The sequence below is a fragment of the Orycteropus afer genome, unplaced genomic scaffold, assembly GCF_000298275.1.
Source record: "Orycteropus afer afer isolate SDZICR_OR568_19922 unplaced genomic scaffold, OryAfe1.0 scaffold00244, whole genome shotgun sequence".
NCBI lineage: Eukaryota > Metazoa > Chordata > Mammalia > Tubulidentata > Orycteropodidae > Orycteropus > Orycteropus afer.
The window spans coordinates 2,665,933-2,692,345 of NW_006921831.1; the positions used below are offsets into that span (position 1 = coordinate 2,665,933).

The 26,413-nt window shown below is 56.5% G+C and overlaps 1 protein-coding gene across 1 annotated transcript in view; it reads right to left on the reverse strand.

The window, feature by feature from the left end:
* The window catches only part of KCNQ1 (potassium voltage-gated channel subfamily Q member 1), a 297,380-nt gene that overhangs the window by 140,941 nt on the left and 130,026 nt on the right, over positions 1–26,413 (reverse strand). Inside the window, exon 12 of the mRNA XM_007949332.1 lies at positions 12,229–12,349. Within this exon, the coding sequence (XP_007947523.1) occupies positions 12,229–12,349 (121 nt within the window). The remainder of the gene's footprint in view (positions 1–12,228; positions 12,350–26,413) is intronic.

Genomic DNA, 26,413 nt, shown 5'->3' on the forward strand with positions numbered 1-26,413 from the left:
AAGAGGGCCTCTGAGGGGACCCACTCACAGCAGAGACCGGAAGTTGCTGATAAACAGATCTGACTGGCAGTCACCTTGAATGATGAAAGTAACAGTTAGGAGAAAGATGGATTTGATTCCCTGATAACCCTGCTATGAGTGCAAACACGTGCTCTCTGCAGAGAAACCCAGCAGAGGCCGTCTGGGTGTGCCTGCCCTCCAAGGGATGAGGACAGCCTTGGAAGGGGCCTTTGGTGCCGTGGGCAGCACCATCCTGGAGAGGAGAGGCCTTCCGAGAAGCACGGTGGGGTGGCCTCGCCTCCCCCAGAGCCACTGCTAATCTCCTTTGGCGTGCGACCTGCACCCTCTCTGTGAGAATGCATATTGACGCACCAGCCTTGACGCTCTGGTTGATAATCGGCTGTCTGCCTAATGCCCAGAACCACCCTACCGCCTCAGAATCCCCGGGCTCACACGGTTACGCCTCTGTGCCATGTGGGGCTCACTTAGTAGGGACTGCACGTTGTCCTCTGTTTGCAGGGATGAGCTGCAGAGGGCCAGCAGATAGCAGGGGGAGAAGACGGATGGGTGAAACAATAGGCCCTTGGGAGGCGGCGTCAGCAGATCGGCCCTCCCAGCAGCTCTCTTGATTAGTGGCTGCTGTAATGTTCCATGGCCCTTTGACTTCCCTGGCCACCCATCAACCAAGGACTAGCTCAGTCCGTCTCAGCTCAATGGAACGCACGCAGCTGTTAATCTACGTATCCTTGGTATCTGTCCACCTCCAGGAGTGCACTCGGAGGCAGAGGGAGCCCCAGGAAGTCACGGGGGCATCACACTTCTCCTCCAGGGCCCTGGGCTGGCTTCAGGCTGCTGGCCATTGTGGTTCCCAGCTCCGTTCATGGCACTGTTGGCCACCTCCTCCCGGGACACAGTCATGTTCACGCTGCCCCAGGAAACACCAAGGGCCTCCTGCCAGGCCCTGAGGGGAGGCCCTCCCTGCAAACAGACTGCGGAAGGCTGGCCGCTCACACCAGCGTGGTGTTCCCTGGCAGCTGTGGGGCTGCCAGCACCACTGCCTGCTGCCTCTGTCACGGGGCCAGAACGTTCCCCGGAACTGGCAGTAACGCCAGAGCTTATGCTGCTGGCCACGGCAGACGGCAAGCCCCACCCAGTCGGGGAAGCCCAGCCCAAGGGTCCAAGTCTGACTGAGGGGAGAGGCTGTGTGCCCACGAGTGCCCTGGGAGTCTAGTCACCCTGTGCAAAGCTACAGCCTATGCACGCGTGGGCACACACCCAGCATTCAGAGAACAAGGCCGCCTCCCCGTTTCCCTTCAGTTCCCTACAACCACCAGTAAACTGTGGTCTCTGTACACACGCCTCCTTCGTATAAGTGGGGTCATACAGTATTTGTCCTTCCACGTGGTCTACCTTTCTTGGCACCTGTGTTCAAGGTGCATCCGTGTTGTAGTGTGTGTCAGGGCTTCCTGTCTCTCCGTGGCTGAGCAGAGTCCTTTGTGAGGATGGACCACGCTGTGTGCATACGTCCCTCTGTGGAGGGCACCTGGCTGGTGTCTGCCTCTTGGCTCCTCTGAGTAGAGCTGCAGTGAGCAGAGGGAGACGTGTGTCTGAGTCCCTGCTCTTAGGTTTGGACCCGGGAGTGGGACAGCTGGGTCAGATGAAGATTCTTGGGGAACTTTCAGGAATCGGTATTGCATGGGCGTCCCAAGAGAACGTGTGGTACCCCCAGATCTGTAGGTAAGAAGGCAACCCACAGATAGACGTGTGTGCAGGATGGCAGCGTCTGTGTAGACGGAGTGGGCAGAAGCGCATCAACACGTGGTCACACGCCTGTTAATGGACATAGACCTCTCTGGGAGGATCAAGAGGGGGCTGTGTGAGGGGCTCCAGGGAGGACACTGGCCACTAAGGCTGGGGTGGGGAAAGCCACACTCGGCCCCACGCTTCGCGCACGGAAGCCTGTCTCATCGTTACTGCCATCTTTATGGTCAGTCAACACCGAAAGGACATGCCACGCTGCCCCCTGGCAGGCGTCCTGAGGCTGTGGGTGAGTGTAGGTTCCTCTCGGCCTCCTGGCGCCTGGCAGGGTGCTCTGTGAGAGGCTGATCACGGATGACCTGTGGAGGACTCTGGGTGATGCTCAGGGTGGGGACTGTGGCACAGAGGGCATCGGGCAGCGGGAGGCCCGGGCAGGAGATGGGCAGTGTGTGGGGGTCTCCTGGTCGGCCTGACATCTGTGGCCTGCAGGACGGTGGAAAGAGTGCTTTTCAGAGAAGCCAGTGTGAGAGTGGTCTTGGAGGCCAGTATCTCGTCAGCAGTTCATGTTTTTACGTCAGCACCCCATCCGCAGGCTGCCTTTTGTTTTGATGACCCAAGATGACAATGAATAGCACACCTTCCTGTGGACCAGCCCAGGGTCTGACTCATGTAGCAAGCTAATGGTGCAGCTCTCAGCCCCATTAACTTGGACCTTATTTTACAGCCAGAACAGCTCTCGGTAGGGTCACTTATCTTTGAGAAAAGGGCCTCTTGGTTGGAGGGTCAGTGAGAGTGAGGGTGATCCATCGTGAGGTGGACAGCCACCAGAGTGGTGGGCTGTGACATACTGACAGCCGGGAACATGGCCCAGGACTGTGAGTGCCCTGCCAGCTCCACCGCCACAAACAATGGCGGCAGTGTGGGCCTGGGTCCTGAGGGCAGGTGACACGATGCTGGCCCCAAAGCGCCAGCCCCCCCACGCCCACCTGCCTGGGACGCAGCCACGCCCAGCCTCACGCGGCCCAGCCTCTGGCTTTTCCAGCTCCACTTGGGCATTGGGGGTCAGGTGCCCACCAGCATGGGGGACAAGCCCGGAGATCTCTGGGTGGCCAAGGGTGGACAGTGCAGGTGCAGAGCCCTCTTGGACCCCACATACCAAGGTGCCTGTGAGGGTCTTCCCAAAGCCATTGGGGTGACAGCCCCCAAAAGCCAGCCACAGGCAGAGAGTCACCAGAGAGCTGGCCCGGCCCTGGGATGGGGTCAAAGAACAGAGACATCAGGAAAGACCTCTGGTTCAACCACTTTTTCTGGTCCTTCCGTGAGCTCTGGCTTTCAGCTCCTCTCTGCACCTCCCAAGACAGCCAGCTTCAAAGGGGATGCCACCTGCCCACTCTGGGGCCTCATTTAGGGACCTCCTAATTCCTCGGGACGCACTCTGCCAAGTGTCACTCGGTGCCAAGGACGCCAGGTCACCTCAGAGAGCACCCCACCAGGCATCTGCCACCAGCCTTTGTAGTCAAGTGTACACACGTGCGCATACAGTACATACACCTATTGTGTGCGGGCACACACACGCGTGCACACACACAACATGCATACACATCATACACACGTGCATATGCATGCATGACACACACTCACATGTACACACACATATGCACACACTCACACATGCGCACACTTTTTCCGAGCAGGAAGCTGCTGTCTGCCAAGGGCGAATGGAATTACAGTTTCCAAAAGGTGTCCTTGGCCTGTTGCTCCAGGCCCCCCTGGCTGAAGAAAGGTCCTAGTGTGTGTTGTGGAGGCCAGGGGAGTGGGCTGGCCACCTCTGCCCATGTCTCCCTGGGCCCCAAGAAAAACCCACAGCTGGCTATGCTCCTGCCACACCCAGCAGGCACGTTCCTTCCTGCCGGCGTCCACACCGGTGGCCCCAGCAGAGTGGCAGCCACCCTCCTTCCCGATAGAGGGGACCCAGCCCCGGAAACCACCAAGGGGCTGGCTGAGGCTGGCACCCCCCCTCCAGCCGATGTTCCTCCACATGGGGAGACACAGCCCTCCCTCTGCCCAGCACACCCTGGACTGAGCCCCTATACCTTCCCCATGCCTGTGTCCAAGACTAACACAGTTACTCCAGAAAGTTCTTCACATCCGGCCCGAGTCCCTACAGCTGCAGCGCTGGTGGGATGGGGCAGACGGGCTGTTGCAAGGGCCGACAGCGCCCTCCCTGGCTGAGGCCCCAGCAGCACTGACAAGCCCCCTTCCCCAGCCACAGGCCAGACCTTCTGTGTTCTGTGAGCTGGCATCCTCCAAGTTACACACTGAAGGAGCCGGTACCTGAGACAGGTTAGTGATCAGTGAGGCCAGGCCAGCAGGTGGCTTCCATCTCCCTGCTGGGCCGGGCAGGGACAGGCCCCTCGGGGACTGAACGACCATATGGCTATTTAGGGAGTTTCCGGGGCTTGGTGCTCAGGGGCCTGGCATCAGGTCCAAGCAGGGCCAGGCCGAACAGTGGCTGTGCCCACCACGTGCCCCAGCGGGCTCCTCCAGACCTTCTGCCAGCCAGCAAGGCCCTGTCCCTGTGAAAGCTGTGGTCAGCCACCCAGCAGCTCCCGTGGCAGTGGCCCCTGGTGGCCCTAGCTGTAGCCAGCAGTCAGCCCTCAGCTTGGGGTCCACTCTGGTTCTCCTGATGGTGGCACTTCAGGTCCTGGTCTTGCCCGCCGGGGCCCTCTGGGCCACCCCGTGAGGTCTTGCTGTGGCCTGAGAGGCCACTGTCTCTCCCTCTCCCTCTGGCCAGTCTGAAGCCCTATTTTAAAGTCTGTATGTGACATCTTGGCTCTGGCAGCCACCTTCTAGGCCTTACTCCCCCGCGGGGCCTGGGGACTGGCATGCAGTGGCAGCTGGAGATGGTCGGCCTCCCGCCCACGGCAGGAGGAGCAGGCTGGGCCCGGAGCGTGGTGCTCAGGGACTGGGGTTCTGGGTCCAGCCCCAGGGAAGAGACTGCAGGGCCTAGTGCAGGCCGGGGCAGAGAGAGCCAGCTCTGAGACTGAGAGGGTCCCCCAAACCCTGGCAAAGCTCGGATCAGGAGCCTGGTCCTGGCCCTGCTGCCCCCCCACCTGCCATGTGCCCCGGGCAAGGCTCTTGTCTCTGTCTTGGCTCCCAGTCCCCATCTGTCTGCCTCTGGACACCACAATCAGCATTCTAGCCTCATGGTCTGATGAGAGGTGGGGCCAAGGGCACGGGGGTCCTCGCACTTCCATCAACTGTGGGCCTCTCGGGGCCAGACGATGGTCATCTGAGCGCTGGCCCCTGCCCTGCCCCACCCAGCACTTTCCCACTGCAGCCCCTGCCCTCCCTCCAGCCAGGGTGGTTCTTAGAGACTCGGGAAGACCAGCAGAGGGTAAGCACTTGGGCGTCTCTAACCAGACACCAAGCCTGGACGTGAACCTAAGAAATGCGGCAGGATCGGCCCCCTGAGGCCTGAGTGAGGAGGGGTCCCCGTGTGGGGGAAGGCGGCCTTCCGAGCTAGGTGATCTAGGCTGCAGGGAGGGGGAGCACTGGGCTCACATATGGGCAGGGAGGGGAGGACAGGCCCCGCCCAGGCCAAGGGGCTCAGACCAGGGGCCAGCTGCAAGGAGCTCAGGGGGCCCCTGGGGCAGCTGCCTGGCACTGCCCAGCTCCCCTCCCTGCCCCCAGAGCTGTACGGTCTCATGGTGCCCCTTTCTCTTGTCGAGCCCCATGGTCCTTTCTGTGAACTGGGGGCTGAGCCCACGTTGCCCGCACACCCGAGGGTCCTGCGTACAGCACGGCCCAGGGCTTCCAGCTCTTCAGGCACCTGGGTACCACAGAGCACAGAACACTGCTGTTGGGTGGGCTGCCCCCAGGTTGGCAGCGGCTCACCCAGAGACAGACGGACACTCGGCCTGCAGGCGAGTCACCACGCTGAGAACAGACAACTGCGTCGGCACCGCATTCTCGCCGCCTCCGCCAGTGTCCACGACTCGCCAGCCCCTTTGCAGCATCATGACGCTTGTGGCCTGGGGCTTCCCAGCCTCCCCCGGCTGGAAGCTGGTCTTGCCTGGGCCTCTGGTCACACTGTCATGATGGCGGCTTGCATCATGCTGTCACCTGTTCTGCAGTAGGCCACATCAGGATGTCCCACTGTGTTTTGGCTGATGTCTCCCGAGACCTCACACCAACGTGTGAGACACACACATCATCGCCTCCAGTGTGGACTAAGGACACTAACGCTCAGAGAGACCAGATGACACCCAGACCCTGCAGGCCCACTGTGGGCGCCCAGACAGCATCAGCTGTGGTGGCAGTGTGGCAGACTTGTGAAGTGAGCCTGAGCCAGAGCCAGGGGCTCCCTGGCAGGCAGTGTGCCCCTGTACCAGCCCAGGCTCGGTGAGCGCTTGCCAAGCCTCTACTGACTTGGAGGGAAAAAAAAAAAAACCCAAAAAACCCACTCATCTGTCCATCTGTCCTGACGAGGAGGAATAAACCACCCTGTGTGTGTGTCCTCATGAGAGGGAACAAACCACTCTCGTCTGTGTGTCCTGGTGAAGAGGAGCCAATGGAAGGAGGACCGCCTCTGTGTAGATGCGGAGCAACCATGGACAGGTAGCCATCCCCGTCTGTCCTGATGAGGAAGAACCAAGGGAGAAGGAGCCACCGTGCCCGTCCGTCAGCCCTGACGAGGAAGAACCGACGGAGAGCTGACCGCCCATCTGCAGGGCTGTGGTGGCTGGGGTGATGCTGCCACTGGTAGGCCAGACACCAGCAGGATCACAAGGTGGGCAGGTTACAGTGGAGCTTTCAGCCTAAGATGGAGAACAAAGCCTGGCGACTTCCTTCCAAAACTGAGCCAAAGAAAAGCCCACGGACCCCACAGAAAACTGTCTGACGAACACCGGAAGGTGAGCCCCTGCCAGAAAATGGTCTGATGGATGCTGGAAGGTGGCCCCTGATGACAAACTGTCTGACAGAATGCTGGAAGGCGAGCTGCCGGGGGGCAAGACCCTCAAAATACACAGCAGCCGCAGCTCCGGAGCCGAGTGTGGGGCCAGGACCCGAGCGCGGGGCCAGACGGCGCTCTGTTCCTTTGAGCTCCAAGTAGCCATGAGTCACAGCTGACTTGATGGCAGCTAAATGACAAGGCCTAGGAAGACCAGGCACTACCAGCCATCACACTGGACATTACGGGTCTCAGTAAGAGAAGTGATAAACAAAGCTCACAGCCGCTGAGTGGATCCTGACTCCCAGTGGCCCCTTTTGACACAGTGGAACTTCCCCACAGGATCTCCTAGGCTGTCAGTCTTTATGGAAGCAAAGCCCAAACCAAACCCACTGCCATCCAGTCGACTCCGACTCACAGCACCTCTAGAGGACAGAGTAGAATTACCCCATAGGGTTTCCAAGGCTGTCATCTTTACAGAAGCAGACTGCCTCCTTTTTCTCCTGTGGAGCAGCTGGTGGTTTTGAACCACTGACCTTTTAGTTAGCAGCCAAATGCTTTAACATGAGAGCGCTTAAGAAAAATGACAGGTGAGCTAAATGGAAGGGTCGTACATCAAGGCCAGGTTGGGAAGACTCCAGACTAGAGGTGGTACCTCCCGGGGTTCAGTGTGATTACAGGGGCTTGTCTGAGGGGGCACAGGAAGGCCCCAGAATGGCAATGGATGCACCGAGGAAGGAGCCTGGCCCAGCCTGCTCACCCTACGACCTGTACCTGTGAGCTAACTGCAGTGACAGTGCAGCGCAGGGGAGAGACAGACGTCTGACCAGTGGTGGGAGCTGAGGCCAAAGCAGTGCGTGCAGGCTGGAAACTGACAAGGGCAGTGCACGTATCACGGCAAATGAGGACAGGCAGCCACAACTAGCACCGTCTAGGAAGGAGTGGGTCAGCTGGACGACATCACAATGTCAAGACAGGGAAGTCACAACCCTGGATGGGTCAGAGGTCAGACACAGCCAGCGCTGTCCAGGAAGGGAGCGGGTCAGCGCGACCACATCACGATGAAGGCCTTGTGTTCAACGGCAGATACCATCAAGCGAGGGAACAGGCAGCCTGCAGAAGGAGGGACATTTGCAGTATGTACCCCTCACATCCAGACACATGAAGAACACAGGCTGGTCAGAGAGAGTGGGCACACGACCCCCTGCATGAGTGCGTAAAGCATCTGGACCCAGACGAAAGACGACAGCCACCTGACGGAGACTGTGGAAGTGCCCGAACCTCCTTAGCCCTCAGGTAACTGCCAGTTAACATCACAACTCGATCCCCTAGACACCCTGGCATGCTGAACCCAAACCACGGTTTCTCCAGTTCTCTCATTGGCGTGTGGAAGCTGCGTGATGAAAGAGGAAGACTGGAGAATCGACGTGTTCACACTGATGGTGGAGATGAGTACCGAGCACACTGTGGATGCTGGGGAAACAGCACCCAGCCTCAGAGGAGACACGCCACAACGTTCCTCAGAAGCGGCGACAGCAAGGCTCATCGTTCTGATAACTGTGAAGACGGCACGGCTCCGGGAAACGCTTCACTCTGCTGGACGTGGGGTTGCCCTGAGGCACAGCCAGCCCAATGGCACTTGGCACCAACAACAGACATCCACGAGTGTGGTTGAAAAGGAAACGCTGGCAAACACCAAACGCTGGTGAGGCTGTGGAGCAACTGGAACGCCCGCATGCTGCTGTGGGCGTGACGGACGGCGTGGGCGTGACGGACGGCGTGGGCGTGACGGACGGCGTGGGCGTGACGGACGGCGTGGCCGTTTTGGGCAGCTGTACAGGCACTAGCTGTCAGTGCAGGCCGGCGCAGCAGTCTGTGGCTCCACGCCTAGACACAAACCCACCAAGGACACAGCCACACCAGGGCGTCCGATTCCCACCAACAGGCATCCACATGGATGCTCACGGTGCTCACTGAGTAGCCGCCGTCAGCAGAGCCTGGGAGCCGTGCCGCAGTGCATGTGATGGAGGTGGGAGCTGCGGCTGTATTCCACCCCCCAGGGAGTCCCCCAGCTCCCCACTCAGGGAAGGGGCCGACACGCCCATGGCCAAGGCAAGGGCAGGCAGAGCTGAGCAATGCTGCTTGAGAGCAGGACAGCGGGAACCCTCGCGTGTCAGTAGTGGGAGAGAACATGCAGGGCTCTGGGGAGGTTGTGTGGCCTCATTAGTTGGGGCTCCAGGAGCACCCCAACCCGCACCTTTGTGCCGTGTGCATCTATCTGTGTACACGTTATTTTTCAATAAGAAGCTTGAAGGTACATCCACAGGACAGTTGTCCCAACTCCCGGAGCATAAACAGAGATGGACAGACACCAGGGCCCCTGTAGGCCTTGTCCCCCAGGCCTCCAGACCCTGAGCCCAGGAAGAGTACCTGGAAGCTGCCGGGACCCCGACTGCCGTGAGTGTGTCTGTGACAGTATGAGTGCCATCTCCCACCCGTGTCCTACGGAAGCATGCGTTCCTGTGCCCCGTGTTCTCTGAGCCCCACCAGCCTCACCAAGAATGGCCCAGTGCCGCAGGGCTGCAGGCCGGAGAGCAGAGCCTGGCAGGGGCTGCGGTTAGGTGGACACTGTGTGAGGACCACGGCTGCTGCCCGGGGAGGGAGTTGGGGCAAGCCCCTTGTGCGCTGAAACCAGGAAGTGAGGCTGCAGCGATGGGGGCTAAGGGGCCACGGGGGCCGGCGCAGCTGTGCCGGCACAGGCTGGGAACGGGATCCAGGGCGTCCGATTCCCAGCCCTGGCTCTTTCCCACTGCGTCACTCTGCCTGGCTCCTGATTTGATTAGGGGAACATTTAATCCCCCGTGCAGTTCCGAGGCCGCCTGGCCTGTGTGAGGCTGACGAGCGTCTTGTGACTCACACCACTGCGCACAGGCCCCTGGGAGGCTCCCACGGGCCCCCCTTGGCACCTTGTGCAGACAGAGGTGGTCTTGAGACGGCAGGACAGGGCTCTGGAAGGACAGACGGGTCTCATCAGTTCTTGGCGAGCCCCGGCCCTGTGGCCTCATGGTATGTCCGTTCCCACCCAGGTCTGCAGGGCGAGGAACAGAGACGGGGCTTGGGCATGCCCGGAGGCACAGGCCTTAGCCCTGGGTGCAGGAGGGGCCCCTCAGGGCCCGTCCCATCCCAGTCCAAGTTCGGGTCCAGCCTGGGGTCATGGGGCCATCCTGGAGGGCGCAGAGCTGGCCCAGCCTGCTGACAAACGCAGAATTCAGGAGACGCTGGGACAGATCTGGACGAAAGCCAGACTCTCGGCCTCGCCGGAGCAGAGGAACCGGAGCTTCTGGCGTGAGATTCTGCAGGTCCGGGAGAAAGTTAAAGACGTGGAAACTCTAATTAACGCACGGGGCTGGTTTTGCTCAGGGATCAGCGTGCTGTCATGTCGCAAGAGGCCTGGCAGCTGCGCGGCCAAGGGGGCCCGGGCACCTGGGGGCCACGCAGCTCTCCTTCCTCACCATCCCACAGGGTGGGCCTGGGGTGGGGGCATCCATGGTGCCGTGACAGAAGAGACCCTCATGTAAGGGCCCACAGGAGACACCCAGCCAGTGGGTGGAGCCAGGCCACTGCACTGGCTGCCAAGCCTGGGTGTCCACGTGCAACCGCAGGGCAGCGGCTGGTGTCAGGGCAGGGCGGAAGGTGTTGGGGGCTTCGTGGCAGAACTATAGCTCCCTAGGCTGGAGGAGGAAGCATGCCCGGACCGCGCCCACAGGGCCCAGCCGTCTGACCCAGTGCCTGGCCCGCATCTCTCACTTCACCCTGTCCTTGGGCGGAGCAGGACAGGCTCTGCAGTCAGAGGGGGCAGGACTTGCACTTGGGGACCACCGAGGACCCAGGGAGCTGGGCCCAGAAGGTTGGAGACCCAGAGAGGATGTGCCACTCCGCCCACAGGCACCCAGGAGCCTCCCTGAGCAGACACTGAGCAGAAGTTTGACAGACAAGGAAACCCAGTGGTCACAGATGGCCATGGGCACTCAGATGGCGGGACACCACGTGGCTGGCACAGGGGCATCAGCCTTTTGCCCCTCATTCTCACCAATGACCCTTTGCAGGCAGAGGGCAGGGGCCCAAGAACCCCCACGGCCCCAGATGCCTGTGGGGGCCCTGTATTCTCTGCCTCATTGTGCACACGACCCTCAGAAGCCCCAGCAGGGCCCTTGGTGGGCCTGGACATGGTACAGGGAGACATGGCAGGACGGCGGGTACATCTGCCTGGTGGTGGCTGCGGGGCACCCTGCTCGCCCGGCACCCTCGCTGCACTGCTGGCCCCAGACAGGGGAGCTTCGCCCAGCCCCAGGGACCCTCAGTAATCAAGACTGTAGTGACCTCACCTCCTGGGGGCCCACAGGCGGGGAGCGCATGAGCGAAACAAAATGTGTCTATTTATGCTTTTAATTCGGATCTGGAACTGGCCCAGCGTGGTAATCCGTTTCACGTCAGTGAAATGCTGGGGACAAAGGCGCTGTTTCTAGTAACTGCCTCCCGACCATTCTGCCCCGGGGAGACCCCCGAGTCTGATCTGCTCTCACGGGCATGTACGCTTCGGGCGCGGGGTCCACTGCCAGCAAACAAGGTGGGGCGGTGCCTCTCGGATGCAGCCACGTTTCCCGGTGAGCGCAGTGGTGCCGCCTCTGATGCCCTCACACCCGTGGTACCGACCGACAGCACCGTGACACGCGCAGACCGGCATCTACCTTTGGAGCTGACCTCTTCCCGGCCCCACCCACCTGCTCATCCTCCAGTCCACCGCCAGATTCCCCCAGAACAGGCCCGGCAGCGAGGCATCCACTCCTAGGCACTGGCTGGAGATGTGCATCCCAGTGAGCCTGGCTCCCTCTGAGCCCAAGAGTGCTCCTGTCTGCGCTCTGCTCACTACGGAGCACCACCAACCACCCCATGAGCCTCGGAGCCTAGATGGACAGCAGATCCAGCCAAGTCACAGCTACCCCTGCAACAACCCTGCCGCCCCTGCAGGTGACCAGTGCGGGAGACCTTGCTAGGCAGTCACCCTGACGGGACACGGCCAGAGCTGCCTGACTCCCAGAGGGACGTGCGCCCCGAGGCAGCAGTGGCCAGCCTGCGACTCCCGAGAGGACAGGGCAGGGCAGTTCATGATCCCCACAGTAACCCTGTGGGAGAGAGCTCACGACACGCCTTCCCCTGCACTGGGAGGAGCCCTGGCCTCACTTGCATTGGTCTGCGGCCCAGCCAAGACCACAGGGAAACATGAAACCCAAGGTCCACGCTACCTGGGGGAGCGGCGAGCCACCCTGGTCATTCTGAGCACAAAAACAAGTGGGGAAGGATCAGTGTGGTTTCCCGAATGTCAAAACAAGAGGATCAGCTTCCTGGATCCTGCCGGAAACGCCCTTGGCTCGCCCCACCGAGCTGGATGCTGGCCGCAGGCTGCCCTGGGGTTCCCAAGTGTGGGTGGCATGGTGGCCGCCAGGGCACACACTTACTGTGAGATGTGGGTGATAGGCACCAGCAGCGTCTCCCCCTCCAGGTCCAGGTCCTCAGCGAAGCTGTTGGTTCGCATGAACTGGGGTGTGCTCACCTCCAGCAGCGTGGGGCTCTTCCTCACTGTGGGATGGACACATAATAGTTAGGCCCCTGTGGAAAGTTCGGTGCTGTGGGCACGGCGTGGGCCCGGGCTGGCTGGAGCTGGCTCAAATTGTCACCCCACTGGCCTCAGACAGACCTGTGCACCTGAGCTGGCACACTAGTGGGTGAGACCCCTGTCCAGCAGAGGGGTGAGGAGCAGACAGCTCAGAGGGTCACCTACGTCTTACGTGAGGGCACTTAACATGGCTCCCAAGTGCCGGAGACCCCATCTGCCTGGAGCAGTGGAGGGCCCCCGCTTGTACTCACGGTGACCCCAGGCCAATGGCACACTAGAGAGGACACGACCCCCACCCATGAGGAGCAAGTATGGGGAGCAGCTACAGAACCCCCAGCCTGACCTTGCTGCAGGCCACAGTGCTACCTCAGTAGCCCAAACTTCAAGGGAGGGGCCAGCATCTCCCTAACAGTGGATATTGGGCCCTGTTCCCCATGATCCTGACACAGGAGCTCTGGGTGGGCACTCAAACTAGGGATCGGTCTCCAACTTCCCATTTGGACTTCTTTTTTCCTTCAGGTAAAGGGTGGATTGAAAAAAGAAGGAAGTGCCCATAAGATGTAAAATGAATAAGGACGACTGAAGAAGAGTTGATGCTTTTGAGTTGTGGTGCTGGTGAAGAATGCCGAAAGTATAATGGACTGCTAAAAGAACTAACAGATCTGTCCTGGAGGAAGTGCAGCCAGAATGCTCCTTGGAAGCGAGAATGGCCAGACTTCACCTCACTGACTTTGGTCATGTTATCAGAAGGGACCACTCCCTGGGGAAGGATGTCATTCTTGGTAGGGTGGAGGGTCGATGAAAGAGGGGAAGGCCCTCAGTGAGATGGACGGACACAGTGGCTGCAATGATGGGCTCAAGTGTAACAAGGACTGTGAGGCTGGCACGGGACTGGGCAGTATTTCATTGCATATGGGGTCGTTGTGAGTCAGAGCCAACTGTGGCACCTAACAACAACAAAAAGAACGTGGAATAACTCAGAGACGTCCTTCCCCAAGGAAGTCAAGATGAGTGTCAGGCCAGAGCCCCTGCTCCAGTGTGCCCTGCTTGCATGTGGTACACACACAGGTGTTGTGTCTTCGTGGGTGTGCTTTACCCTTTGGTCAGCATCTGAGTGTGCAGACAGTCACTTCAGAGACTCCAGGTGGACGGAGTCCAGATGCCAATGCTGCCAGGAGGGGCTTTCACAGCCACTTCTGTCAAGGCTGTTGGGGGGCTTTCGTGGTGAGATACCGTCAGGCAGCAGTGAATAGGCCAGCTTCCCCACCCTCAGGCCCCCTCTACCCTTGGACATCCCGCTGTTGTTTCTGTCTGCCCCCAAGGCTTCCAGTGGGCTCGGCTGCTCCTTAGATTCCCTGTGGAGGTGCCCGCTCCTCTCCTTTGCCCTCTTTGCTGTAGGGTTGGGTGGTGGTGGTGTTTGTAAATTAGAAATATTGACCTTTTGTTATATGAGACGCAAACATCTTCCTAGTCTGTCTGCCTTTTAACCTTAATTACAGTGAAGAGTCAACAAATCAGAAGAAATACAATCAGGATGTTCCTTAGAAGCAAGGATGGCAAGATGTCAACTCGCTTACTTGACATCCGTCCTCAAGAAACACCAGTTGCTACAAAAAGATGACCTGTTTGGTAGAGGGTCAGCAAAAAGGAGGGAGACCCTCCCACCGTGGGATGGACTGACTAAACAGCCGCAGCAGTGAACTCGAACACACCAGCAGCCATGAGGACAGTGCGGGACTGGCTAACATGCTGTTCTACAGGCCAACACAAGTCAGCACCCACTCCAGCTGAGAATGGTCATTAGGTGCTTTATAGTTTTAAAGTGGTATCTCTTTATCCTTTACCCCCAAACAACCCAGTGCTCGTAAATCAGTTCTTCTCAAACATACATATACATCTGCATATATATATATATATGCATATGACCTATAGTATGTTGTTGGCATTTATCCTTAACAATGTTTGAGATCAGCAATAATCCTGAAAAAGAAACCTTGAAAGGTACTGTGTAGAATTTCTGAAAAATCTATAGGAAACTCAAATCTAATATTTTCTGAAAGAAACAGGAGAAAAGTTGTGGGACCTTGGATCCGGTGGTGAGCTTTGGAAACAACATCAGTGTTTCTACAACTACATTGTCATTTCTTACATCTTGATTTATAGGAAAAAATCTGAAGGCCTTACAGCAAAAACCGGTTTCTGAGAGGAGAAGGATTCTGCTAGACTCTCCAGTAAGAGGAAAATACGAGATAACCTGGACTTTACCCAATCCTAACATGTTTGCTCTGAGAAAGATTCGTAAAGAATGTGAAGACAAGCCACGTGAGAAGCCATTTACATGTTACCATCTTCAACCGCCTTGCATCCAGAATAAACAGAAAACCCTTGCAACTTGACAATAAGGAAATAGATAACCCAATTTAAATAAGGATGGAAAACCACATGGGAAGAGGCTCCTCATCACTGTCCTAAGGGAAGTATAAATTACACCATGAGGTACCACTACTCACCTCTTAGAAAGGCTTCAGTTAACAAGAATCAAAACCTGATGACATGAGGACATGTGAGGACGTGGAGCAACTGGAATGCTCCTCTGTTTCAAGTGGGACTAGAAAACGGTGCTGCACCTTGGGGCACGGCTCGGCAATTTCTGATAAAGTTAAACGTAAAACACAACAACAAAACACAGTGCCCCCAGAAGACAGAACTGCCCCACAGGGTTTCCAAGGATGTCTGTCACCTTTAAGGAAGCAGACTGCCTCATCTTTCTTCATGGAGTAGCTGATGGTTTGAACATCCAGTGTTTTGGTTGGCAGCTGTGCACTGTAACCACTGTGCCACTAGGGCTCCTTCAGTGAAACACGCTTATTATATGTGAGGATTAATTGTGTGTGTCAACATGGCTAGGCTGTGGTGCCCAGTTACTGGGCCAAACACTAGTTGCTCTGAAGGTATTTTGTTGCTGTGATTTGTATTTATGATCTGTTGACTCCAAGTAAAGGAGATACCTCTTGGTCATGTGAGTGGGCCTCATCCAACCAGTTGAAGGTCTTAAGAGTCAAAACTGAGGCTTTGGAAAGGAGAAGCATTCTGTCTCAAGACTGGAACACAGAAATCCTGCCAGAGTTTCCAGCCTGCCTTGCCTATGGATTTTGGACTTGCCAGCCCTCACAACTGTGAGAGACAGTTCTTTAAAATCAGTCCGTCCGTCAATCTCTCTCTCTCTCTGGAGAACCTCAACCACTATGCCATATACCTCAGCAGCCCCCCTCCCAGATATCTGCCCACCTGAAATGAACACTGTGTTGACACAGAAACCTGTACATGAATGTTTGTAGCAACTTCACTCACAATTGCCAAAGACCAGAGACAATCAAGACTTCCTTCAACAGGTGAGCAGATGAACAAGCTGTGGTCCACCCAGATGTCCAGCCATACCATGGACCACTGCTCAGCAATCTGAGAAAATGAACTAAGGATTCGTGGAACAACATGCATGACTCTCAAGTGCATTTTGCGGAGAGAAGCCAGATGCAGGACACTCCATGTGGTGGGTTTTCATTTGTGAGACATCCGGGGAAGGTGAAGGGACAGGGGCAGAAGCCAGGCCAGTGGCCAGTGGTTGGGCAGGGGCTGTGGGAGGCATGTTTAGGGTCATGGAGTTGTTCCCCATGATGCCACGGGTGCTGGTCTGACACTGCGCATTTGTCAAACTCCACAGAGCTGCATACTTCCACGACTGAAGTCCACTGTGTGCACCCTGGATACTGGAGGACCCCAGGATGGAAAGCAGACTGTGACATGGAAACCTACCTACATTACAGATGTATGGGATGGCACCCCAAGGATGGGGGAAGACACTGATAAACAAACCCATTGCTGTTGGGTCTGTTCTGCACCACAGTGGCCCTATAGGACAGATGAACTTCTTCAGAGGGTTTCTAAGGCTGGAATCTTTATGGAAGCAGACTGCCACATCTCTCTCCTATGCAGTGGCTGGTGGTTCGAATCACTGACCTTTCTTTTAGCAGCCAGGTACTTAACCACCATGACACCAGTGTTCCTAGGGGGAGAGGAGCTGGCCCAAATTGCCCTGGCGAGGTTTTGACAGGAAGTGTGTGGCTGAGGACAAAAAGCACTGTGCTGAATACTCTGGCTAGTAAATTAGTTTCTCACAGGACACTGCACATACACTGGAATTAAACAAGTAAATTGTAGGTAGTAGGAGCCAGGTCTACTCACTGCTAGGCAAGAAGTTTCTGAATAAGTTGGGGGAGGTGAGAATGAGCCTGGGGTGTTGGGTCAGAGCAGGAGATAGCAGAACACAAATACAACTTTTGGTAGAGACAGACAGACAGAAGGAGAGGAAGACCTGTGTGTCCACACCCACAGTGAACCCCAGTAACAACAGGACACCCAGGGCTCAGAGCTTGGCTTCTAAACAGCATTCTCCAGTACATCCTCTGGAAGAGCAGCTGGTTCTAGAGATTGGGCAGGAAGCACACTGGATGAGTCTGGAGTCTTGTCTCATGCCAGAAAGTGAAAAACACTCAAAAGTAACCAAATGAAAAGAACAAGGGCTTGTCAGAACACACAAACCAACTCGAAAGGGCTCCCAACCCAGTGGCCAAAGCTAGAACCACTTGAGCAACGAAATAAATGAAAGTATTGAATTATAACTGGAGCGGGGGGGGAAATCCCTGAGCCCATATTGATGGAAATAAGTGATTTAATCAGTCAGTCAGTCCTCACTGGAACACCATGTTAGTGACAGCTGTACTTGCAGATGCTAATATTGGGTAAGATGTGTAGGAGTGACTTTGAAGCAGTTCCTCCGGGGTGTTTATTGGTTGCTGTGGTGGTTTTAATATATGCTTCCAGTTCTCTGATGCACCTTCTTCCAAGAAGTGGCGTTTAACTTCTCTTCTCGTGAGTATGGGTTGGACTTGATGTCTTGCTTCAAATGTCTACAGACAGGAAAAGATTCTGACCTCCCAGTGGAAGAACCTGGTGGACTCTACCTGAACCAAATGACCAAGGACAACATCACCTGTGATGAGTTGTGTGAGTGTCATAGACCCCGATGGGACACAATGAGAAAAGGACCTCACCTCTGGGATCTTCCTCCCCAAAACCCATGGTCCTAGTCTAACTGTGAGAAGACATGAGACAAAGCCAAACTGGTGGCATGCCACAAGGTTCCTGAACAGGGATCTTTGAAAGTATCAAGGTCACAAGAAACAAGTCTAAGGAACTGTCCCAGATTGGTAGAAACTCGACATGTGGGGTAAATGTAGTCTAGGATCCTAGACTGGAAAACTGAAGAAAACCAAGTAAACTGACTAAACTGTAGTTTAATTAGAGCACTGTACAACACCTAATTTCTTGGTTTGCATAAATGTACCATGGTTAAGTTAGTTGGTAACATTAGGGGAAGCTGGGTGAAGGATCTATGAGGACTCTATCTTTGCTCTCTAATAAATCTAAACTTACTTCACAAAAGAAACCTAAAACAGTAATACAATAGTACGCAACGCAACGCACTGCACTGCTGTCAAGTAGGATCTGACTCATAGTGACCCCCCCCCTTGGGTTTCTGAGGCGGTGTCTCTATGGAAATAGACTGCCCAACTTTCCTTCCGAGGATTGGCTGGCGGGTTTGAACCGCCAGCTTTCTGGTTAGCAGTTAGATGACTTAAGCACTATGCCACCAGAGCTTCCCATACAACAATTCAGGCTTATCTAAGAATATACAAGGTCTCTTTTGGTTCTATTGTTTAAAAAAAAAAAAAAAAAAAAAGATACTAGAGACATTAAAGAAGACAGAAGTAAATGGAAAAATAATCCCTTTGTTCCATTGACTACAAGACTTGACACCGAAAAAGATTCTCCAAACTTAAGAATCCCAAGGGTTGTGTATGAGAGCCCTGAGAGGCTGGTTTGAAAATGATTTGGATATGGAAGAGCCAGGAACAGATCTTACTCTTGAAGAAGAACAAGTTGGGAGAACTTGCTGTACCAAATATCAATACTTATTAGTATGTGGTGGTAGTTAAGACAGTGTGGTACTGATATAAAGAGACAAATGGACCAATGGGACAGGCCTAAGCATTCAGAACCACGCCCTCTGCCACATACGGAGGCTAGCTGTATATCAGGTGGCCTTCCCTTCATGGGATGAGGATGGACTTCTCAGTTAAATGGTCAGGGACAACTGGATATCCATCTACATGAGAAAAGCATCCAACTGGACCCCTACCTCACACCATACACTAGAGTTCATTCTTGGCATCCCAGGACACTAGAGACCTAATGGTGAAAATCAAAATTATCAGGCCTTTGTGGCCAAAGGCCACCACTATAGAGAAGATCTGTCTACATGATCTCGGAGTGAGGAAGGACTTCTAAAGTCTAAGAGGCAAGAACCATGAAGGAGAAGAATGATATAATCCAACTGCATTAGAATTAAGACATTCTGATCCTTCGATGCCATCTTAGAGTGAAAACAGCCACAGAAGAGAATTCACAAAACATAAAGAACAACGAGTCAATCAGAAAAACATAAACAACTGAACGAAAAACGGGCAGCAAACAGGCGCATCACACACGCAGAATCCAACATGTGCTAAGGCGTTACTCCCACCTCGCAACTGCAGAAATGTAAACAGGACTCAGGAGCTCGCCGCCCCTGGGGGAAGGGGGCAGGCGTCCAGCAGGAAACGGCTCAGACATGACTTAGCTGCACCTGGGAGCAGGGCCCCGCGTGAGGAGGGCTGGGCCCGGGACGGACCCAGGGCGGGAAGTGGCCGTGAGCTGCAGTCAGGGTGTGGGAATCGGCACAGGCCGCAGCTCACAGCCTGGGGCTCAGCACCTCTGGGTTTCTGGGCCGAGAGTCTGTCCCCTTGCACATCATGTGGCTGCCGAATGCCAGGGCTAAAACTGCCATCCAGGATTGGACCCAGCGTCACACAGTATTTCAGAAACAGAAAAAGAGAAGAGGTACGCAGAGGTGTGTCTGCCTTGCTTCTGGGACAGGAGGAAGAAACAGGATGATGGCAGGACCAGGACTCCTCCCGCCACCTCCCACGCCTGTGGGCAAGGACGAGCTGCCTGACCTGGGAAAGGCCCAGCCTGATGCTTTAGGAAATTAAATCATGCACCTCAGACGGCTGCCCGGGCGGCGGGCTGCACCTGCCGCAGAGGAATGCGGCTGTTCCCTTTAATCCAGGGCCCGGCACATGGGCCCCAGTGCGAGAGGCAACGAGGGTCTCAGCAGGCTTGTCTTTCCCACTCGAGAGGCTGCTGCCCACCCCACCGTCTGCTGGGTCTGGTGGAGGCTCTGCGTCCCCCTCCACATCCCCCTGCAGCCCCGCCTGGGAGCTGGGAGAAGGTGGAGTGGTACGTCAGGAGCCTCAGATGGCCAAAGCCTTGGAGCGAGTCCTTCCTACACCCCAGCAGACCTGTTTTCACTCTAAAACCCCCACCAGGGGTCCCAAGGGGTTCTCTCACAGTGGTGAAGGGACAGCCAGGAGCCCTGAGCGTGCAGGGCTGGACAAGGCAATACCCAGGGCTGCTCGACGGGTGACCATAGACATGTGGGCTGCAGGGGCCGAGGGCCAGGGCCAGCCACCCACAGGGCTGCCCAGCTGCAGCCGGAGGAGAGCGGGCTGCCTCTCGCCAGCCACCAAGTCAAGCTTTCCCACGAGAGCCCGGCTCCAGCTTCGCTCATTCCTCGGCTGCCGGTGGATTAGCAGGGCCTGAATCTGGGCCTCACTTTCCAGAGCGGAACAAACAATCCTGTTTTCTAGGAAAAGGGGAGGTCTGGGAGGGCCAGCATCTCCTCTGGCGTGGCGACCGCCCCAGCTGGGGCTGCCGCCTGCCAAGCCTCCCCCTCAGAACGGAACCCAGCTCTGTGCATCTCCCTCCCAACCCACGGCCGCTCCACGAGGCGACTGCGAATTAAAGGAAAACAAACGTGGCCCCGAAGAAAGACTGGAAGGAAAGGCAGGCGAGCAGACGTTGGGGTGAAGGGGCTTTCGTCCCCCTGCGCCCACGTGCCCTTGGCAGCAGTTCTCGGAAATGCCTCCTGCGCATCTGCCCCAGAGCAGCCTCCTTTCCTCCAGAGCTGTCTCTAAAGCCTTCCACGTCCAAGGGTGCCCGGCCACATGGCCTCTGCCTGCCGACAGCCCCTGCCTCCCTGCTTGCTCACGGCCTCCAACACCGGGGGACACGCCAGCCCAGGGGTGCAGAGGGGATGCTCACTTGCCCATTGCCTCTGCTGCACATCCCTTCCTGTCAGCCTCAACAACCTGGGCTGCTCTGAGCCCAGCTTCCAGATGGGTAAACTGAGGCTCAGAAAGACCCGGAATCTGGCCTTCCCATAGGACCCTGCCTTTGCCTCATCGTCCCCTGCCCTTGCGCCCTTTGCCCTTGGAGAGTCTCCCGCAAGGGCTGGGCCCTTGGGAACCTCATCCTGGCCCCTCATTCTTGGCCCGCCTCCCCTTGTCTGAGAAAGCCTCCTAATCTCCCAGGTGTAACCCAAAACCGCCTCCACAAACCCTCTGAGGCCTCCAGAGACACACACCCTCCCCTGGCAAGACGGGGCCACAGGGCTGTGTCTTCTCTGTGTGGGGGCCACTTCTCACATGCCCCCTGGCGCACTGAGCCAGCCCCCTTCCCCAGGGCCAAACCCCCAAACCAGCCCTTCCCTGGGTACAAGTCCCTCTCTGCTCCTTCCAGAAATCACCCCTCTTGGCGGTCTCCCAAAGCCGTGTGGCTCCAAGCCTGGAACGGGAACCCCCCCAGGGCCTTGGACAGCTGCGGCCAGGCCCGCGTGACATCGGCAAGCGCGGGCCGCACCAGCTGCTGTGCCCGGCTCCCAGCCCCCAAGCCTGTGGCCCCACACCACCTGTGTCTCCACTCAGAGGCAAGAAGTCGCGGGCACAGACAGCACAGAAGCCGTTCCCACAACAGCTGCCAGGCTCAGCGAGGAAGGGATGTGCTCACAGCTGGCACCCAGTTCCGCCGAGGAAAATACCTTGCTGAGTGGACACCTGTTGTTTGTGCCAACCCAGCAGCCAGCCCCTGCTTCTGGGAACAGCTTCTCGACATGCCGCCCCCCCCCCCCGTCTGCAGGGTGCACTGGCTGGGCCCCAGAGGGGGGTCTGGGGCCAGGAGAGGCCCTGCAGCATGTCTGAGGGTAGCCCCTAGGAGCAGGACCCCAACTCCTGGCTTTTAGCCACTGGGTTTGCTGAGCTGGGGTGCAGGCCGACAGCCCTCTGTCCCCCCTGGGAAGCAGCTGCCCCAGGATTTCGCCATCCTGGGGGCTGGTGGGTGGGGGAGAACGAGGGAGAGAGAGCGGGGCAGGTGGGATGGATGGGGGTAGCTCTACAGAGGGCGCTGGGGTCCAGCTGGGTCTGCAACTGTTGGGCTCATGTGTATGAGCCAGAAAATGGCCTCTCTGGGCTCATGCTGGTTTGAATTGGAGTCCTATCGTTTGTAACCCGGAGTCCCAGGAACGTGCTTGACACAGGGGGACCAGGCTGGAGCCAGAGGGGTTGTTCCAGGGAAGCGTAGGCCACAGCTAAGCTCTGTGATGGTGTGGCACCTTCCCTGGGACCAGGGACAAGGGGGCAACAGCAAGGCTGGTGCAGCCCCTCAGAAAGGGTGTAGAAGTTTAGCATGACAGTGCCCATGTGAACGCTTCCCCTGACGTTCAGTGAGGCCCTCCCCACCCCGATGGCCTGGTGCAAGCGGACGGTTAGGACTACATTCTGGAACACTGCAGCAGAGTCCACATCTGGCCCGGGGTGCGCACAGATCTGACATGAGTGTGACGACACAGCTGAGTCAGCAGTGACCTCGGGGGTCCTGAGAAACCCTGGACAACGTGGGGCCTCCCACAGGCCCGTACGTCGCCCCTCAGAGCAGGGCCAGCGCCCCTCCACACACAAACCCGAGCGAGTGGACGGCAACCGGCCTGCGGGCCCCAGGGCGGGTCTGGACTGCGGGGGCGCCAAGGACAGCCGAAGCAGAGCCAGGCCAGGGTCAGTGCGAGCACGTGCCAGGAGTGGGAGAGGGCAGCTCAGCTGCCCACACAGCCACCTCGTAGCCCGCTGCCCAGGAAGACCTTCCCCAGGTGTCCCAGGACCCACGGCCAAGGCAAGTTCCAGCCAGCAATCGTGGCCCCGGGAAATTGCATACAATGGAGTCTGGGCTAGGCACCGTCTCCTCCAGGGGCTGAGCTCCAGGACACTCCCCAGAAACCTCTGGAGGGGCAGGAGGAAGTTTCTGGATTCAGAGAACAAGAAAACGGCCTTGATTTTCAAGGCAAAATTACAGAGGGGGGAAAAAATGTTTTTAATCTAATTAAGATTGATCTTTTCACCTTCCCGCCAACAGCAGGCGGTGCCAGCTCCTCACTTCACACTAGTCAGAGCAGCTAGCACGGGAGAAGCCTTGGAAGGGGCTGCAGATGTTTTCAGCCTGCTCAGTGGGTGAAGAGCTCCGGGCCTGGCTACCAAACGCAGACATCTGCTTGGGCCCCACCCCCAGGCCCCGAGGGTGCAGGCCACCTCCCAGCCGGGCCAGATCTGGGCCCACCAGCCGGAGCCTGGCCACAGTCAAAGCCACTCCAGGGCTGGGGGAGGCTGAATGTCAAAGTGGTGGCCACAGTCGCTGTCAGAGCCATGGACTCAGCCCAGAGCCCACCCCCAGCCCGGGCCTGCCCCGCATGAGAGCCATAGTGGCAGCGGTCTGGTGTGGCCACACGAGTGCTGGTCCTGTCCTGCTGGATGTGCAGCCGTCCAGGAGCCAAGATGGCTGACACAGGAATTTCCAGTCACCAGCGAGAGCCTGCGGGAAGCAGGGTGACAGTCACTTAGCAAGTGGCCAGGTTCCCGGGAGCAGAGAGGCACGTGGCTGTGTACTGGGGGTGGGGAGGCAGGACCCCGCAGAGGCCCTGCCATGTGGCAGGTTCCAGGGCTGCAGCGTTACCCCTGGGCATGAAGAGACTGGAGAAGCCAGACCCCTCTGTTCCACATCCTCCAGGCGTTCCTGTCACAGTGGGCTCTCGCACTGAGGGCACTCTGGCCACACAGCCAGAGGTGGTGGTGAACGGTGAGCCGCCCTTGGCCACGCGGGGAACGGCTCTGAGGGCTTTGCTCAGCAGTCCCCGCAGGTTGGACCTCACCCAGCACAAGGACAGTGTCCCAGAACAGTGGACAGGGAGCCATGGGGTGTTGTGGAAGGCACAGCACTTTGCAGACATGAGTGGAAATGGGACCAGAGCTGCTCCCCCAAGCCAGGAGGGGGGCCTGGGAGGCCAGAGCAGTGGGTGAAGTCCAAGGCGCCAAGGATCCCCACTGCTGGGACCAGGGTGCCGGAGAAAGGTCGGGTTCAAAAGTGACTGCTACTCAGGCTCCAGGAACAATAGTTCACGCCGTCCCCTCTGATCTCAAAGCTCCCTACTTAACCTCCCAGAAAGACATGAAATCAACAAGATGCACCAACAAAATGGCACATGCCTTCTGCAGTGTCAGGAGACAGGACCACGGCCCTTGATTACATGGGAGTGGAGAATAAGCCAGGTTCCAACAGAGTGCTTGTCACTGGCCCAGCCCAGAAAGCATCCAGCCTTGGGTGTAGAGTGGGAGACTCGAGGCTGGTGACATGCAGCCCAAAAGCAGGGGTGTGAGATCCTCAAAGACAACATAAAGCAACCCAGCACTGAGTGGCAGACAGAGACCACAGGTCACACCCAAGGAGCCGACACCCAGCACCAGCTAGGGCGGTGAGGTGGGGGCAGGCGGGTCTAGAGGTGGCCACCCTACAGAGTTCAGCTTCTGGCACCTTGCAGATGAGTTGTGATGGGACAAGGGAACAGGATCCTACAGGTGGGGATGGGGTCGATTGTAACCCACACAGACCTCACGTACAGAGCAGAGGTGTAGCACGAGGTCTTTAAGGCCGGGACCCTTCAGAAGCCTATCGCTGGGCCCGAGTGCTCAAATGCCTCTGACTTGGCTGGAACAGTCGGCTTTCCAGCTGGGAGCTGAGTGCTCAACCCTCTGCGCCACCCAGGGGCTCCTAAAGAATACGACCTGGCAGTACCCACCCCTTCTGCAGCACACACACTGGCAGCACTGTCTAGAAAGAAGCTGCGTGAAAAGGAGGAGGCCGCACAAGAGGGTGTCCCCGGAGTAGCACTCCTGCCCACTCGAGCGGGACCAGAAGCAGCAGGACACAAATCAAAACAAGGAGCCTGCAAGCCGCCCTGCTAGGGAGGGGCTCCAGAAACCCAGCACACAGCTAGGGAAGCTGAACAAGCCTCCAGGCTGAGCCCATCCAGACGTGAGGGCCCGCGTGAAGCAGCCACAAGTACTCAACACAAGACAGAGACACACACAGACACAGGAAGAGCCCAAACCAGGTGACTGAATGCAGGGAGGAAAGACGCAAAGAGAATTCAAGGAAAAACGGCAAAATGATTAAAATGAGATGAATAAAGAGACTCGACGTGCTGGTGGTTGACATGGGGGACGGATGGAAGCTCAGTGTTCCTCTAAGTAAACTCCCTAACAAGTACATATGGATAACACAGTGGGATCCTATTTAAACTACTAAAACACACCCGCTGCCTAGGGCTGTTGCTGACCCACAACGCCCATAGAGGGCAGTGGAACTGCCCCAGAGGGTTTCCAAGGCTGTCACCTTTACAGAAGGTGCCTGCCATATTTTTCTCCTGTGGAGTGGCCAGTGGGTTCAAACTGCCAACCTTTCAGTTAGCAGCCAAACTCTTTAACCACTCCCATCAGCAATTCAAGAGTAATTTCCAGAAATAAAAACAAATCCTTACATTGCAAGGGCCCACGTGGCACCAGGGAAAATGGTAAGGAACAATCAAATCTAGTTCTCTGTCCTAGTCAAACTATTGGCCATTAATACTCAGGGCCTCCAAGCAAAAGCCGAAGCTACCTACAAAAACACAAGGACTGGAGTCATAGCGGGCTTCTCAAAAACAATATGCAAAGCAAAGCAGTTGTGGGTAGCATCCTCCAGAGATGCGAGGAGAGAGAGGATAGCACCGAGCAAGGAATTTATGTCCACTGAGTCTGGCGTAAAAGAATCAAGGCAGTAGGGAAATAGTGCTGCCCATGTAAGAAATACTGTTGACTCATGACCTTGCTGAGGAATTTGCCGTAGGACAACCTTCACCCGATGGTGACAGCCAAGCCCACTCTGGCCAAAAGACTGATAGTAACATCTCATATAGTGAAGACATGGACAGGGCCATCCATGGCTGTGGAAGAAATGTGAGCACCACACACCAGGACCAATTAGGAAGAACACAGACGTGGGGAGACAAGGCAGAGGGCAGGAGGAAGTACACAGAGCAAAACAAAAAGCCCCACACACCCCCAAACCAAGAACTTCCCCAAGTTCTTCCAATGAGGACGTGTGTCTTTCCATTGTTCCATTTTTATTGGTGCATGTATTTAGAGCTATGACTGGTCCTCCGGTCACGAACTTAAGTGTATTCTGTGGATCCTTATATGTAGGGTTTTCATGGTCATCCTTCTAGAATTCTGTATTTTCTGTTTGTATTCTTCCTTTCACCCAAGGGTCTCATACATCAGAAAAGAGGAGAAATCTCAAACTAGTCATCTAAGTTACTACCTCAAGAAACTAGACAAAGCAAAGGAAAATAAGCCTGAAGCAAGTCTAAGGAAATAACAGAGCACAAAGCAATGTAGTTTTGAAAATAGAAAAACAACAGAATCAAGGAGACAAAGCTGGTTCTTTGAAAAGATAAATATAACTGACCAAGAAAAAATAAATAAATAAAGACCGAAGACACAGTCTTAATATTGGGAATCAAACAGGAAGTCATCACAGACTTTGTAGACATCAAAAGGGTATGAGAATACTATGAAAAGTTTACATGAACAAGTCTGATTCAGAGATAACTTAGAGGAAAGGAACCAGTTCTTTCACATGGTCAAGCTACCACACCTCACCCATTATGA